The following is a 15828-nucleotide window of genomic DNA, read 5'->3' on the forward strand; positions in this document are numbered from 1 at the left end:
CAATCCTAAATTCGAGATTCCAAAATAACGAGGAGCTAGCATTAGTCATGGGCTATGGTTCATGTCACCTGCTTAGGCTAGTGTCTCCTACAACTGTCCCTGTTTCATCTTTTCCCTCCTCCACCTCCAAGAGCTGAGGTGAGACAGCCAACAGTCACTTTGTACCAGCAGGAGGAAGAGTAAAGAGCTGAAGGTGGGTCCCAGTCCCTCTTTCTACACTCCCATGCAGGAAGCAGAGCTGAGCTGATCTATGAAGCTAATGAGGTCGGGAAACTGTGCTGGGATAAGGGTCCCCATGTGAGATAAATGTTTGGAAAACTTCCATGCAGATGCATTCCCACCTTGGAGGGGAAAGTCTCCAGCAAAGCTGGATAGGCTAGTGAGAAGTAGAATTGTAGGTGATGACAGATCTCTTGTCCAGCAGGTTTAATAGCAGACAATATCTTTTTCAGGAGTTTTTATGATATCACCTGTTGTTCTTTTGTAGAAGAGAGAATTATAATGCTGTGTGAGCCCTGTATATGAAGGTAATTGACTTGATGTTTAATATCCAAGTAAGCAGATTGTCTATTTTATGTATTTTTGTTGAAAATTAACAGTGAAGACTTGTTCTTTTCCTTTGATGTTTTTGAAAAGTGACAGAGTTCTAAAAACTGTTTCACAGTAACAAAAAGGATGGAGATCTGGTTAATACTTCCTTAAAGATATGATTTAAGAGAGTTGGGTAGATTTGGCTCCTGTCTTTTGTACTTAGTCAGGCTGTCAGTTTTTGGTGTATTTGCCTTAGATAGAGTACAGAAGTTCCTAGTGTTTGTCGGTGCTTTTTTGTAACTCTTTCCCTGAAAAAACAGATCACATCTGTTTTGAGTTAGATCAGATGTTGCATCTGAATCGACACTCAGTCGATGGATCACATGGCATGTGTCAGATTCTAGGCCAAAATGCGTGCATGAAATGGCTCCCAGTGGTGTTCTGGTGACTTTGCAAACGCTGCCTCTAAGGCAGGCCCACTGCTTGTTCAAGATGCTAAAAGTGCTTCGTGCCAGGATGGCAGAACTTTGTCATAAGAATAAATTTAGGAGAATCTGCGGTCATGTGTTTCTTTTCTCGTTCAACACACTGCGTTTAAATTAAACTGCTGATCTGCAACTACTGGAAACATGATACAGGTACGTAGCACTTGTATGCTTTTACTTGCTTTACAACTGTCTTCTGGTGTTTCAGTAGTAACAGTAACTCACAGCTGCATTCCAAGGAGAAATGAGGTGGTTGGAGATGGGCTTTTCCTGTATCTGTAAAAACAGGACTTTGATTCTGCTTTTTCTTTTCTTTTCAAGATTATGATCAGTTATAGCTTGTTTTTCAGATAACTGTGCGTGTAATTCTTCCTGATGCCTGTTAGCGTTATGACAATGTTACAAGCGCGGAACTTCATTCTAATATTCTTCAGTAAAGGGGATATTTAACAAGCATAGTATAATTTTTTTCCTCAATAAGGCCCTTTAAAAGTTTTGTTTGTTACTGATTTCCTTTTGAATACTGCCTACTTCCCTACAAGAAATTCAATCTACTGATGGCTTAATCAAGAACATATAATGGGGCCAGCCGGCTCCCATTTTTCAGATGTTAGATGTGATTAGGAAGGACGTACGACCTATGAACCCACCCATCCATAACAGCCAGAGTTTGTGAAAAAGGAAGTATTCAGCAGTTGAGTTGGCACTCCTTCAGCTTGTTCCTTGAAAATGTCCTATCCTTCCAAATGCGAAGAGTATGCTAATGAGCATAGCTGCTTCTAGGAACATCCTGAAATTTTTTTTTATGTAAATCTTTTTAGTAGTTAATGCAATCTACTTCAAAGTTGTCAAACCTCCAGTGTCTTCTCTGAGTTTTTTCTCTGTGCTGAAGGAAAAAAGCTTTATGGCTAGGACACAGGCCTGGGCCTGATCCTAGACTCAGTCTCTGGCTCTGCAACAGGGATTCTGTCTGATCAGGACCAGGCCATCACATCAGCTGTAAAACAGGGACAGCATACTTTTTATCCTGCCGCATTATCTGATCTTACCTGCTTGTAAATGCTGTCAGTAACTGTGCTCATCTAGTACAATTGGAGGCTCTTGTTATTATCACAGTAGTTCTTTTGATAATAAAATAAGTATTTCTTTGTTATAAATTCTCAGTAAATACAGAAATTGGCAACTCCCTGTTTCTGTGGTACATTTAATCCAGTATAGGTTGTCAATTGACCTTCTGTTGGCTCAATTAACTATTGGTTTTGTGATACTGATTCAATGTATAGTTTTCTGTCTTCCCTTTGAAGAATATGTTATCCAGTATTTTGTAAAGCAACTAATGGCGTTGCTCAGGAGTAAATTTATTCAGATGAATCCTTATGTTTTGCCTAATGATATAATTAATTTGGGAAAAAATCATTCTGTTTATGTAGGAGTTCAATTTTCTGTGAATTAAGCCTGCAAGTATGTTACTGTAGCCTTATTTTAATGTATTTGAGTTTTTATCTGGAAGCAAGGAGGTGTTCTGGGAGTAGTCATAGGGCTGCTGGTCCCAATGATCCCATGACCTCTGTTTTACTGTGTCGTGGTTTAGCCCCAGCCGGCAACTACGCACCAGGCAGCCGCTCGCTCACTCCCCCATGGTGGCACGGGGGAGAGAATTGGAAGAGTAAAAGTGAGGAAACTCATGGTTTGAGATAAAGACAGTTTAATAAGTAAAGCAAAAGCCGCGCACGCAAGCAAAGCAAAACAAGGAATTTGTTCACCACTCCCCATGGGCAGGCAGGTGTTCAGCCATCTCCAGGGAAGCAGGGCTCCGTCACGCGTAATGGTTTCTTGGGAAGACAGACGCCATAACTCCGAATGTCCCTCCACTCCTTCCTTCTTCTTCGTCCCAGCTTTATATACTGAGCATGACGTTATATGGTATGGAATATCTCTTTGGCCAGCCTGGGTCAGCTGTCCCAGCTGTGTCCCCTCCCAGCTTCCCGTGCACCCCCAGCCTGCTCGCTGCAGGCCAGCATGAGAAGCTGGACTGTCCTTGACTACTTAGCAACAACTCAAAACATCAGCACCTTATCAACATTTTCTCATCCCAAATCCAAAACATAGCCTCACGCTAGCTTCTATGAAGAAAATTAACTCTACCCTGGCTGAAACCAGGACATACTGTCTGAAGCTTTGAGTCACTTTTGAGCAGCTGACCATTTTCAAAGTCTTCACAAGAGAAAAATGAGACCTACAAGAAAAAATGGCTCTCAGCCCAAAGGAGGCAGTGCTATATTTTTGTACTTAACGTAGATGGGAAAACGTGTGAAGTACTACTGACTTAAAATGATTTTTGCAGCTTAATTTCTAAAATAGGGCACTTCCATCAGAGTCTGTGTGAGATCAAGCAAATTGGCACTGTTAAGTAAGTTTGCATTTAGAGTCACCTAAGTGACTGGAGCTTGCTTGCTTTCCTGCTTTCTTTCTTTCTTCCTTTTGAGAGAGGTCAGTCTTGCCTTTGTTTAAGATCAGCAGAATTATTTTAATAAAAACATTCTTTTACCTTCTTGCTCTTTTTCTACAAAGGGATATTTTCTCTAGAGTCCCTAAATCTCTGTTCCTGTCTCTTAATTTCTTTAAAACTTGTATTAGGGTTGATTTCTCTAGTAAAAGTAACATGCAGTTAGCATGGCAGCAGTGCTTTAACAGGTTCATAATAATTCTTCTCCAGAGACTTGTGGTTTAGCTCCTGTAATAAAACGTAACCAGTGGAAGAGAGAACAGTGAAGAGTAAGGGAGAATGTGGTAAAACTAAAGCCAGAAAACTGACCTGCTTAACTGGGGTTCTCAGCTGGTTGTGTGCTTAGCCCTTATTACACATGGATGCAGTAGGCACTGTAGTGGTACTGAGTCTTAAAGAGGGGGGTCTAGAAGTGGCTTTATGCGTTTGTGCAGAGAAATCTTTCTCTTATTCATGAGGACAGGCTTCTAGTTCAGAAGAAAATGACAAATGTTGACACTTGTGTGCACTGACAGGGTGAAGGAGTATTCATGTCTTGCTGAAAGGGAGGAACAATCAGACATCTGACAGCTAAATGCAACGTTTGGGTTTTGCATTGTTTGCTTTTATTATTTTGTTTAAAATGATGCAAAAGATACTGGCAGGAGCCATCTTTTTAAACTCCCACACATGTTCAAAAATGCCAGTGAGCTGCTCTACTGCCTCTGCAACGTGGGCTTTTATACAGCTTGGAGAGGTCTTTTTTTCTTGTTTTGTGGATGAACACCAGGATCATCTGCAACATGTACTTGAAAGGCCTATGTTCAGCCCTCGGACAGGATAAAAATTCTACTGAGTCAGAATATTTAAGGTATAAATAGGTGATAGAGGCTTGAGGAGTGAAAGTGTGAAATGCCGGAAAGCGTGAAGCATGCATTCAAGATAGTGTAGAAAGAACATACCAAGAAAAGGGTGTACAAGGAAGGGGAGAGAATGACTGTTGCAGTAAGAGACACGATCTCTCATAGGCTTCTTCAGGATAAGTATTCAGGCAGTCATCAGTGTTTGTTTATACTGCTAAATGTAAGAGGACCAGGGAATGAGCTTGAACTGATCTTCTGCATGTCCATGCTACTTAATTATTACTGCATTCCCCACTCTGCTTTGGACTGCTCTCACCAGCTTTCATCCAGACAAATCTGCTGCAGAAGAAGTAGATCTTAACAGCACAAGTGCAACTTGAGGCCAGGGTTTGATCTTCACTCTCCTCTGTTATGCAGGATAGACATCCTCATAGAGCAGGAGGTTGCTGTAACAAGTCATAAGACAGTGAAGTCTCTGGCAAGAGTTCTGGTGCAAAAAGATGAAAGGTCAAATCTGGAAGATCTTAGGAAAGGGGTGCAACACACTTGTGTATGAGTTGAGGTAGATCTGAGTCAAAGATGACACCCACATTAGAGCTCTGACTAACTAGCAGGGTGGATTTTAGGGTCCTTTGGTGAAAAGGGTGGAGGGGAGGTGGTTATGAAGGTGAATGACTCAATTTTGGCCATAATGATTTGCAGGAGATGATCAGGCAGTGCTGGTATGTCGGAATAGGTCAATAACAAAATGTATTTTACATTTACTATATATACATTGTAAAAGGGGTGCTGAGTTTTTGCCAGTGGGAGTGGATGTTCATGTTTTGAAATGTAATAGAGTTAATAAGAGGAATGCAGTTTGTATTCATGATTGCCTTTATTTTCTTAGCATATTTGAGCATAACATCTTCGCCCAAGTCATAATAATGTCAGTGTGATGGTAAGAAGCTGAAGACTGTGTAATAGTAGATGCTATGAATGCTGGCAACATGGCTGAATAGTTGCCCAGTGTAGTTTTACTGATACTTGTTTAAAACATGTAGGTATTAATTTATAACACACTGATGTGATATCGTTTCAATGATGGTATTGCAGATATTTGCTTAATATTTAAAATGCTAAATATTTTTCTGTCAGACCACAGATGCTCCATATCTATGAATTAGTAAAACATACAGAGATAAGATAGCGGAAGGAATTATGCACTGAAATTTAGTGAAATAGCTACTAATCTGGATTCTCTGGTAGGTGAAATACCTTAGCTATACAGCTATTACTTAATCTTTAAAATTCTCCTGGAATTACTTGCATTAACTGACTGACGTTGTTTTAAGTTGGAATAGGATGGTTGGCTATGCATAAAACTAATTTTTCATGTGTTGTTCTTGGTGTGTTTCAGGGGAAGGTCCACCTCGAGCTGAGACTGAGTGAAGTCATAACAGACACTGGTGTCGTCTGCCATAAGCTTGCAACACGGTAGGATTTGAAATGTAACTGTGGAGTTATGAGAAACACACTAATTACAAATGGTGTGCGATGCTTCATTTAAAAATACTTGGAGGAATCAAAACATTGATTGGACATTGAAAGTTCTTGATCAGTTACATCCTTATGAATTTATAGGATATGAGATTTTTTAATTTTCTCTTCTGCTTCTCTCCACATAATCTACATAATTTTCTTCCTAATAGTCTTAAATGTTAATAAAGCACTTCTCCAATTTAGTCATGCCATAAATACTAAAAAGACATCAAAGGATAATATTAATATCCTTCTGATTTGCATTGAGGGCCTTACCAGCTAAGCAGATTTGTAGCACAACTTGTGTGGTGACAGAGTGTTACAGAGCTGACTTAACAAAAAAAAGCCTGCCATCAGTTATTATAGCAGTCTCAGAATCAGCCATCCAGTGTCACTCAAATTAATTGAAACCTAAAAGCCGCAGGACTCAGATGGGAGTCAAGATTTCGCTGCCTTCTGAGGAGGAGTCTGGAAGGCCATTGCTCTCTGACCACACAAAAGCCTTTCAGGTGGCTACTTCAGGAGCAATGGCAGAGCTGGTTGGCTTCTGTCAGGAATCTGCTTTGTGTTCTCTGTCTGGCAGAAGAGCTGTCAAAATCGGAGTGTTGGCATCATACACTTTAGCTATTTGGCCATTGTGTCAATAGAAAAAAATGCTCTGCAAGGAAAGTTCTGACCAGTGCTATTTTCAGACCAGTATTTGACATCATTTCATTACTGCCTGTGCTAAGGCTTTGTTAATAAGCTGTCATGGTAGTCTTTACATCTAGGACCTGTTAACAAATGCAGGTGAGCCATGTGATTGACTTCCATCCTTGTAGGCAATTTGTTGATATGAGGATGTGCTGGGGTATGTGATCTTGCGTGCCTGTGCATACATGCGGTAACTATCCAGGCCCTACCAGAGCTCTGTGACTAGGCACATTTGAAATCTTTCTCTCTGCAGTCTGCTAGTGATGAGGCAGAGTGAATAACAGGGATAGTCTGGTGCAAGTTACTGCATAGGCTCTGAGCTCCAGTGAACTTTTAACCAGAGCACAATGCCACTGGAACACAGCTGTATCTCTTTCAGAACAGAAGTTGCTATGTCAGTTTGGCTGTGCATCACCTGGAGGGCCCAGCCTGCCTTTAACTACTACCTGAGGACTCTCATTGTGTCATTTTCCATTGTGCAATTTGAATATGACCGAGTGACAATGATCACATGCATTCTGAGAAAGCAGGGTTCAAACCTGCATCTTCCAAGTCCTAGGCTGGCATCTTTCGTTGAAGTGTTATTTGTATTGCTGTAGGTCCTAGGGCTTTGCAGGAGAAGGGGAAATCGAGGGTAGGAAGAGGCAGTTTCTTGTTTTTCTGCCCCACTGTATGTCCACTGCCTGAGAGTGTATATGTGTGTGCAACACACAGGACAGTGGGCCTATCACTAAGCTTGGACTGTCCTCAGAGCAGGCCTGGAGGATACTGTGCTTAGAGAGGGGAAAGGACCACAGCTGTCCTGAGTACCAGATTTTTTTTTTTCTTTGTCCTTTCTGGAAGTGTGTAGTGCACTCCTTAGTGATGTTATATGGCCATAAAGGCCTCTGTCCATATCCTTCAAACGCTAATTGTGGGTTAAGACCCTGTGATGTCTGGGACTCTGCAAACATAGGTTAACTGGAACATCCTTCCACTCTTACCATGGTCTATTTTGAATCGTGAAGTCGTATACTGAAGGAGCTTTAGAAGTATTTGCCTCGCTCTGTTTTGTTCTGAGAGAGTATGCCATGCCACAGGCAGCTTTCTTTTAAAGGTTTAAATTTAAAAGTTAAATGAGGCTTGGTGATATTATAATACCAATGGATTTTTCAGTGAAATTCATGACATGCTGGAAATAGGTGTCTGAAAAGGTCCTTCTTAACATGTAACACAGACATCTTCTTGCTTCATGAAAAGCAATAAGGCAATGACACCTTTAACAATATGGCAATGTGCAGCATGTTTTTCTACCTTTCTATTCATTTGACCAGGCAGGTTTTAAGTCTTTATTCAAATTTTTGCCTATATGGCCTTGATTTGAAGACTATTTCATTCACTTTCAAGAACCCAGGGAAAATACTCAGATTGGCTTGTGAAGCATTCTGTAACTGTGATTTGCAAGGTATTGTTCAGTAAATACAATGTATTAGTTGAAACGCATAGAAAAAACCTGAGGTTTTAACCACTGAACCACTGATTCAGTGTTTATCTTGATGTAAATCCGGCCCTTGCCTCTTAGAAACAAAGCTTGAAAATCAGAGCCCTGGTAAGCTTTTGTCTGCTGAAGCCATCTTTCCTATTGTTGTCTTCTGTTCTGTAGCTGACCTGGGCATTCTATTTGGCTCTGGCTAGTTTCCACAGTGTTGTGGTTTAACCCCGGCTGGCAACTAAGCCCCAGGCAGCCACTCGCTCACTCCCCCATGGTGGTCCGGGGGAGAGAATCAGAAGAGTAAAAGAGAGAAAACTCGTGGGTTGAGATACAGACAGTTTAATAGGTAAAGCAAAAGCCATGCACACAAGCAAAGCAAAACAGGGCATTCATTCACCACTCCCCATGGGCAGGCAGGGGTTCAGCCATCTCCAGGAAAGCAGGGCTCCATCGCGTGTAATGGTTACTTCGGAAGACAAATACCGTAACTCTGAATGTCCCACCCTTCCTCCTTCTTCCCCCAACTTTTAGTTGCCGAGCATGATGCTGTATGGTATGGGATATCCCTTTGGTCCGTTGGGGTCAGCTGTCCCAGCTATGTCCCCTCCCAACTTCTTGTGCATCCCCAGCCTACTCGCTGCGGGTGGTGGTGTGAGAAGCAGAAAAGGCCCTGATTCTGTGTAAGCACTGCTCAGCAGTAACAAAAACATCCCTGTATTATCAACACTGCTTTCAGCACAAATCCAAAACAGTCACAAGCGAGCTACTGTGGAAAAAATAAACTGTATCCCAGTCAAAGCCAGCACACACGACTATTTGTTACTTGAGTGGTGAGAATTGATCTTAGCAGTTAGGTAGGGGAATTGGGAAATAAAGATATTTCTAGAGTATGTAGTTCTGTTGGTGCAAGTTTTCATGGCAATATGTCTTATGAGTGAGAAAGAGAAAGGGGATGGTGAAGAAAAAGAAAGGGGAATTTCTACACTGAGGGAGGAGGCACTTGAGAATGTAGCATTTTCTTCGTGCCACACTGTTTGGTTTAGGAAGGTATATAGTGAACTGCAGCTCTTTAACGTTTTTCCACATGATCTGAAATCTCTTTCAGGTTTATTCATAGGTAGTTTGGTTCTAGTGCTTAGGCATGTAAGAAAAGAGTGCGATAGTTAAGCAATGCTCAACTAAATGTCTGTGTAGCCAGAATTTGCCAGTGGGAAGAACAGCAAAGATAGGGGAGCCAGAACCTTGGTTATAGGTAGTTCATGAGTAAAAAGCAGAGACTGGGTGTATTAGAGAAGTGCAGCTTCCTATTGAGTTTTGTGAAGATAAACGATTTTCTTGTGGACAGCTCATAAATTTGTTGCAATGAGTAGGTAAGATGAGGCTGTAAAACCATGAGCAAGAACCTAGAATCCCTTCATCCTGGATTCATTAGAACAATCTGTTTTTAACGTTTGTCTTGTGAACATCTTTGACTTCCTTTTTTTTAAGTTTAAAAAAAAAATTTTTTTTAAAAGTTTTTTAATGGAGCTCTTAGCTGCAAAGATAAACACTACCCTGCAAATGGCCTCATAGATACAGCTAGTTAAACAATTCAGGTCTGCATGGAGAACAAAAGCTGCTTCCAGTGGGCAGCTGTTTAAAAATACCTTAGAGACACATGCTTTTTGAAGCCCCAGAATAGTGCTTGTTTTCAAAGATACATATGCAAGCTGAATGAAGACTGGGCCTAATTAGGAAACTTTTTTACCTATCCAGAAAATAAAGATAGATCAATTTTCTTACCAACTTACCCATAGGTCTTCAGCAGTGTGCCGTCTGAGCCCATTCACATTGCTGCCACCTCTGCATTCCAGAAAGCCTCAAAAGCAGCTCGGGCCTTGCTTAGCCATCCTGCAGCCCCGTGGAGCACACTGTGAACAGTTAGTTGGATGGGAAAATTCATCTTAATGGAACGGCAAATCAAAATTGTTAAGTGCTGAGCTCTTGAACATTAAGTAGTAGATTATTTTAAAATGCAAGAGGCATATGAGCTTCCTTAGCCTCTGCAGAGGAAGCCAAAAAATCAATTTAAAAACTGCTACCTAATAGCTTCTCCTTAGGAAGCATTCAATACTTTCATTTAGCCCTAAACCACTAAGCTGTTGTGCTTCATCAGAGGCCCTCGTCTCTGCCAGCTGCTACCGCACAATCTCCCAGACTGAATCTCTGCAAAAGAGATTATAAGGAGAAGCATTAGTGGATTTAAAAGTTACATTGACAGTATAGGTGGAGGCACCACACTCAAACTTCTTGTGTCCCCCAGCGGCTCTTGACATCATCCTCTGTAAGAACCACAACGTTCACTTTTGCACGCACCTTCTGGGAACAGTTTGCTACTTCTGGGTTCCCTCTGTGGGTGGCTTGGACACAGTTGTCAGCTGGGTTTCCATAAGTCTCTCATGTCCCTGCTACTGGACTTCGCTCTTGATGTGTCATATGTTCACATCATACACAGAGAGCGGGCGTACAGCCTGCTGAGCACACACCTTTGCCTAAGTGCTTGTGAGATAAAAGACAACATGTATGGACTTTGCAGCCTGGTACCTTCGTGTAACTGCATTTGTACTAACTACTGTCGTGCCATGTAGTGAGTCATCCGGAGTACTAGGAAAAAGTAAGTCTTATTCAGTAGGTTCTGGCTTCTCCTCTCTCTGTCCTTCACTCACAAAAGATCCCATGTTGCCTTCCTCCACAGTCTACAGCTACAGCCTTCCTGGCCGTCTGCACAGTCAGCTGCTGCTTGTCGTGGCTACCAACATCTGGTCTCACCTTCCATTGGCTATAAAGTGAGGGCCATCTCTTGTTTGTCAAGTGGTTTGCCATCTGTCAGAAATCCGTAATTTTGTGAACATTTTAAGGTACTAAGGCCATGGAAAGGAGTGGTCAAGACTTTCCCACGCTTCCTGCTGCTTGTGTCCATACCCACCCCTTTGTGCTGACATGGCTCCTAGCAGCTGCTTGAGCAACGTTGTGTTTTTATTTTTTTTTCCTCATGTTTTTTAAGCTGAATCAGGCCTTAATCCTGTGCATCCTAGAAACTGCACTATTCTTTTTCTCTAATGCAGAGGAAGGAAAATGAGCAGCAGAGACCAGGGAAGGATGCTCTTTCTGCAGCTGTGCCAGGTTGAAGTGTTTGAACTAAGTCATGAACAGAGTGTGTGTACCCATATTCCATCAATCCATCTCAAAACCAATGGCATGTGCTTCTCTCCAGATTTTTTTCTGAGCCACCACTTTCCATACAGAGATATCCTTCCTGCTTTACAACAGAAGTACTCAGAAAGGAACCCTAGACCTTTTGTAAACCTTTTCCCATCATCATTAGAGCAGATTCTGCACAGCATATTTGTGTTTAGCACAGAAAGGTGGTTCCCCAGAGGTTTTAAGGGCTCTGGGCTGGTCTGGACAACTTTCTCTCATCTTGGAGAGCCACATAGGCTGGGATCAGCAGGTACATGTATTCATATTTATTTAATAAAGAGGAGGGCTCCTGCAGATAGCTTTGAAGAAATCTGTATGCTTCGCTTTGGTTAAGCTACCAGAGGCAACATTTAGAAGCAGTGTTCTGTATTTAGCAAGATGACATCTGACTTCCAGCATGCCTGAAGGAACAGGCCACTGAACTCCTGTTGAAAGTCAGCGTGAGCTGGGAGCCTGGCTCCCTGATCTTCCTTTGAGAATTCCAGCATGTGTATGTAATTAGCCACATTTAAATGTCTGTATTTATTCAGAGTCCCTAGCTGCTCCTTCAAGTGTTGTCTTATGTCTTGTCTCTTAGGTTTAAAAAAGCTTGGAAACATTGGCTTTGGAGAGCTACCCCTTCTCCTCTTTTGTCCACCCGCTCAGTAAATCTATATAGCTAAATAATAATGTATGTGGTTTAGTAGCCACTGCTGTCTTTCATACATAATAACACAGTTTTCTAAGCAATTCGTAAGTCTACAAATACATTTGCAATGCCGAAATTTTATTTGATAAATGAAGCATTTGTAGCCCTGATGTGGAAGACATGGCTGCTCTGCACCAATTTGTGAATTAAACTTAAATGCTGTGCAACCCTCTTGAGAGTTCTACAAGAGGTATTCTGACCATGTGGAACAAAGTTAAATGGGATATTTGCAAAAACAAGAAGGAAATGAAACAATGTAGATACACATCCCTAAGATAAACACTTCAGGGGCTGTTAAGAGAACAGTGACTGAGCTGTGGGCATTTAAGAACTTTGAAAGCCCTTCTGAAGAGGAAGAGAGAGGGAAGGAGGAAGGTGTCATTTGTCAAGTTTGGTTAAAGCAGAAGATCTCTCCCTAGGGGTGGGAGTGCTGGGACTCGGTGATGGTTCCCCAGCCTTCTCTGCCATGTGACTAGAGCACAGAGCATGCAGTGGGCAGCATCTGACCTTCCTCTCTGCCTGCTCACATTATAGATTTGAATTTCCTTGTCCATGAGCTTTGCCGGAAAGTGGTGTGGGCAGCACATTGCTCGCAGGTTGGCAACCATTGCCATAAATCAGTCTGACTTGATGTAGCTTTTTAACATTCTCTTATGCAGTGTGATGTTTCTAAAGTTAAGGTAAATGATGCTCCATTTTCAAAATTTTAGAGGGTCAGGCTCTATGTTTTGCTAGTCACAGCTCCTAAGGGCAAAGCCATATATATGAAGTCTAGTCAGAAGGGTTGAGGTAATGGCCATTCCTGCTCATGGATCAGCAGTCTGCATCCTAATCTAAGAGGAAGAGGAAAACATGATTCCATCTTGTCCGGTGAAAGTTTGCTGTTGTCACCTGTGATTGCATTTGGAGACACCTTGAAAAACTACAAATGTGCAGCTAGTCCTTAAATTGTGGAATAAATTTAAATGCTTTTGTGTAAAATTAAAACATGCAGGCATCATCCTTGAGTCATCTGAGAATTTTCCTTTACCAACTAGCTTTTTTCCTGCTTGTCTCGTTTATGTTGGAGCTAGTTTACTTTCCTGTAGATAACTAACTTAGTCAGATCCCAGGAACAGGTAAAGAAAGAAACTGTCTAAAGGGTTGGATTAGAGACAACTTGGAAATGTGTGGCTATATTGTATCTAAGGTGCTGAAGACCAAGTTTTGTCTGCTTTCTATTGTGGCTTTATCTCTGATGCTGGTAAGAGTGGAAAGCTGGAGTGCAGAAAGGGATTGCCAGCAAAGTTTTAGATAATGGTTTTCTGTGCTGTTTTGTGATACATTTTTTTTTTCTGAATGTCATTTTAATGCAGAAAACCTTGGTACCCATTAGCTTGATGCAGTTTCTTTAATCTGTCAAAGTATTCCAGTTTTCTTTAACAGGTGGTGGTGGTGTGTGGACTCTGATTACTTGTCAGTGGTGTAGAGCAGAGTTTGCTCCTCTCTTGGGTGTGGTATGCCATACTGTCTTTTCCAAATTAGAGGTGGTGTTCTGCAAAGAAGTCAACAGGAACCAATAGGTGCTCCCTCATGGAGGTAGTGTGCTGATGACACTGATTTGTTACTATGTGAGGCAGCAGCGCTCAGTCTCAGGCTCTTTATGGTACGTTTGCCTGGTGCAAGGCTGCAGCTCCTGTTGAGTCTGAAAGTAGCCTGAAGCCAGAGCTGGCAGCGGGTGCTCTTCCGTGATGTTACAGCTCAGCTCTCTTTGTGTCCATTCAAAATGGGTCCCTGAGCCACTCTGCCTCTTGGGTTTGCTGCTTCCAGGTTTAGAGAACATACATTTATGTGTTGTTTTAGAGAAGTTTCTACTCTGTTGCAGACATATAGAGCATACAGCCAGCTGTGAACTTGCTTCAGGGTCAAATGAAACTTATTTTCCTGCCTGGCATATAAGATGAATCAATTAGGAAAAAAAAGGTGTTGCTGACTACAGGCAGGCCAGTTCAATGTATGCATCAATCGGGTCACCTCATAGTATTTTGAAAAATTCCGACTTCTGTTTGCTGCTGGTAGGGAGTGCTAATGAGGTCACAAAGTGGTCTCAAGGCTTCATTTTCAATAAAGTCATGCATCTATTAAAGTGTGTCACAATCTCCTTTCTCTAGAGAGTATACCCTGCATCAAGCTGCACCTTTTCCTGCAGGGTTGCATCTTGGTCATGCTTTTAATCTTGTATGTGTTTCATAACAAACTGGTTGGGGAAAATTGCTCAGAGATTAAATCACGTAGTATCTGGTATTTTTATCATGTAGTGCTGCAATACTGTGGGTTTTGGGGAGTAGGGAGGGGAAGAGAGAAGGAATGGATATGTGTATCTGTCCAAGGCTTTAGCATACTACTTTTTTTTTTTTTTTAATTCATCCCAGCTCTGGTAGCATTGAGGTTACACTGCCTGCCATCTAAGTAGTTCTCTCCCCTTTGCTTCTCCATCCCCATCAAAACTTCTCTTGACTGTTTTGTAGCCTATATCGAGTTTAAATTGCTTACTCTCCATCCCCATATCTTTAAATACCATCTCCTCCTGCTGCCAGGTTTCCCACTAAATGAAGTTTCAGTTTCACCCTCTGTTGGTTTTGTATTCAGTGTTTCTTCAGTGCTTCTCCTCTGTTCATGAAATTCTTTGTTTACTGAAATCACAAACAAGTTATCTTTTTATCTGTAACCCTAATCAAGAGCAACTTCTTCGATTAGACCCTTTGGCAGTAGTCCACCTCCAGCAGAACCTGTTTTAAAGTGCTCGCCATTTTGAGATTGAATTGTCATCACATGACTCTGGAATATGTATAAAACTGAGTTTCTAATTCAGGACTAGAATGTAACTCTTCTAAGTCAGTCTGTTCCAACAGGAAGTGCCACTGTTTAAACGGGTGAGGGTACTTCCTGTTTTACACAGAGTAAACATAGTTTGGAATTATAAATGGAGGCAAATTATTCAAGCATAAATCCTTTCGATAAATGATTTTTAACTTCTAAATGTGCTTGAAGTCATAGTGCTAGGGTGGTTTGAGGGCATAGGAGCATTCCTGCAGTATCTGTATTGGTAAGACATGCGTGGATTTTGACAACTCTGAATTGTTAACACTTTGGATATGCTGACAGTGCTCCAAACATCTGCAGTTTTTACTTCGCTGATCACCTTTAATGGTGATCAGCTGGAAAAGTTCAATTACGTTTGAGGTAGGGCCCTAGGAAAAATTACATAGCTGTCTTGCAACATGACCTGTATCAAAAGGCTCTTTGAAGTACATGTTATGTAGCATAATACGAAGGTAAATTTATATGCTGTTTCATTCTCAATGACTGCTGGAATTCCTACAGCTCCTGTGGCAGGCACCATCCAAAACCAATGCTGGTGAAGCTTCTAAAGGAGCAATGTGATAGGACACAACTTACAAATTGCATTTTTCTCTGCAAGTTTTTTATCTATTGCTCCAAGAGCAACACTTGACAAAGTGGTATTAGGTAGCAGAACAGGGAACTGGCAATATCAAGGTATGATAGGAATAGGGGAAGCTGGAGGGTAAAGGGAAAGTTGCAGGGCCCCAGCTGTTGAAGTTTGGGCTTTTTGCAAGTACAAGGAAAGTAAAGACATGGTACACAATGCATAGGAAATGCCCTTCATTGATTCTGTTGTTCACAGAACTATTTGTTGAGAGGAAGTTATTGCAAGAAGTCTGACAGTATGTGTGGCAATAACGAGAAAGTATCTCTTTTCCCTACTCGATCCGGATGAGCTAGAAAACATGTTCATGTTTCTGAATGCATTTTTACACTGGGAGCACAACTGGTTGTGTATTATGACCCAA

The 15828-nt window shown here is 41.6% G+C and overlaps 1 protein-coding gene across 1 annotated transcript in view; it reads left to right on the forward strand.

Annotated features, from left to right (window-relative positions):
• Positions 1–15828, forward strand: part of RASA3 (RAS p21 protein activator 3) — a gene marked incomplete at its 3' end in the record, with an annotated part of 141050 nt that overhangs the window by 76590 nt on the left and 48632 nt on the right. Inside the window, exon 5 of the mRNA XM_082013618.1 lies at positions 5764–5840. Within this exon, the coding sequence (XP_081869744.1) occupies positions 5764–5840 (77 nt within the window). The remainder of the gene's footprint in view (positions 1–5763; positions 5841–15828) is intronic.

This window comes from Phaethon aethereus (genome assembly GCF_964289735.1).
Source record: "Phaethon aethereus genome assembly, chromosome: 1".
Classification (NCBI taxonomy): Eukaryota; Metazoa; Chordata; class Aves; order Phaethontiformes; family Phaethontidae; genus Phaethon; species Phaethon aethereus.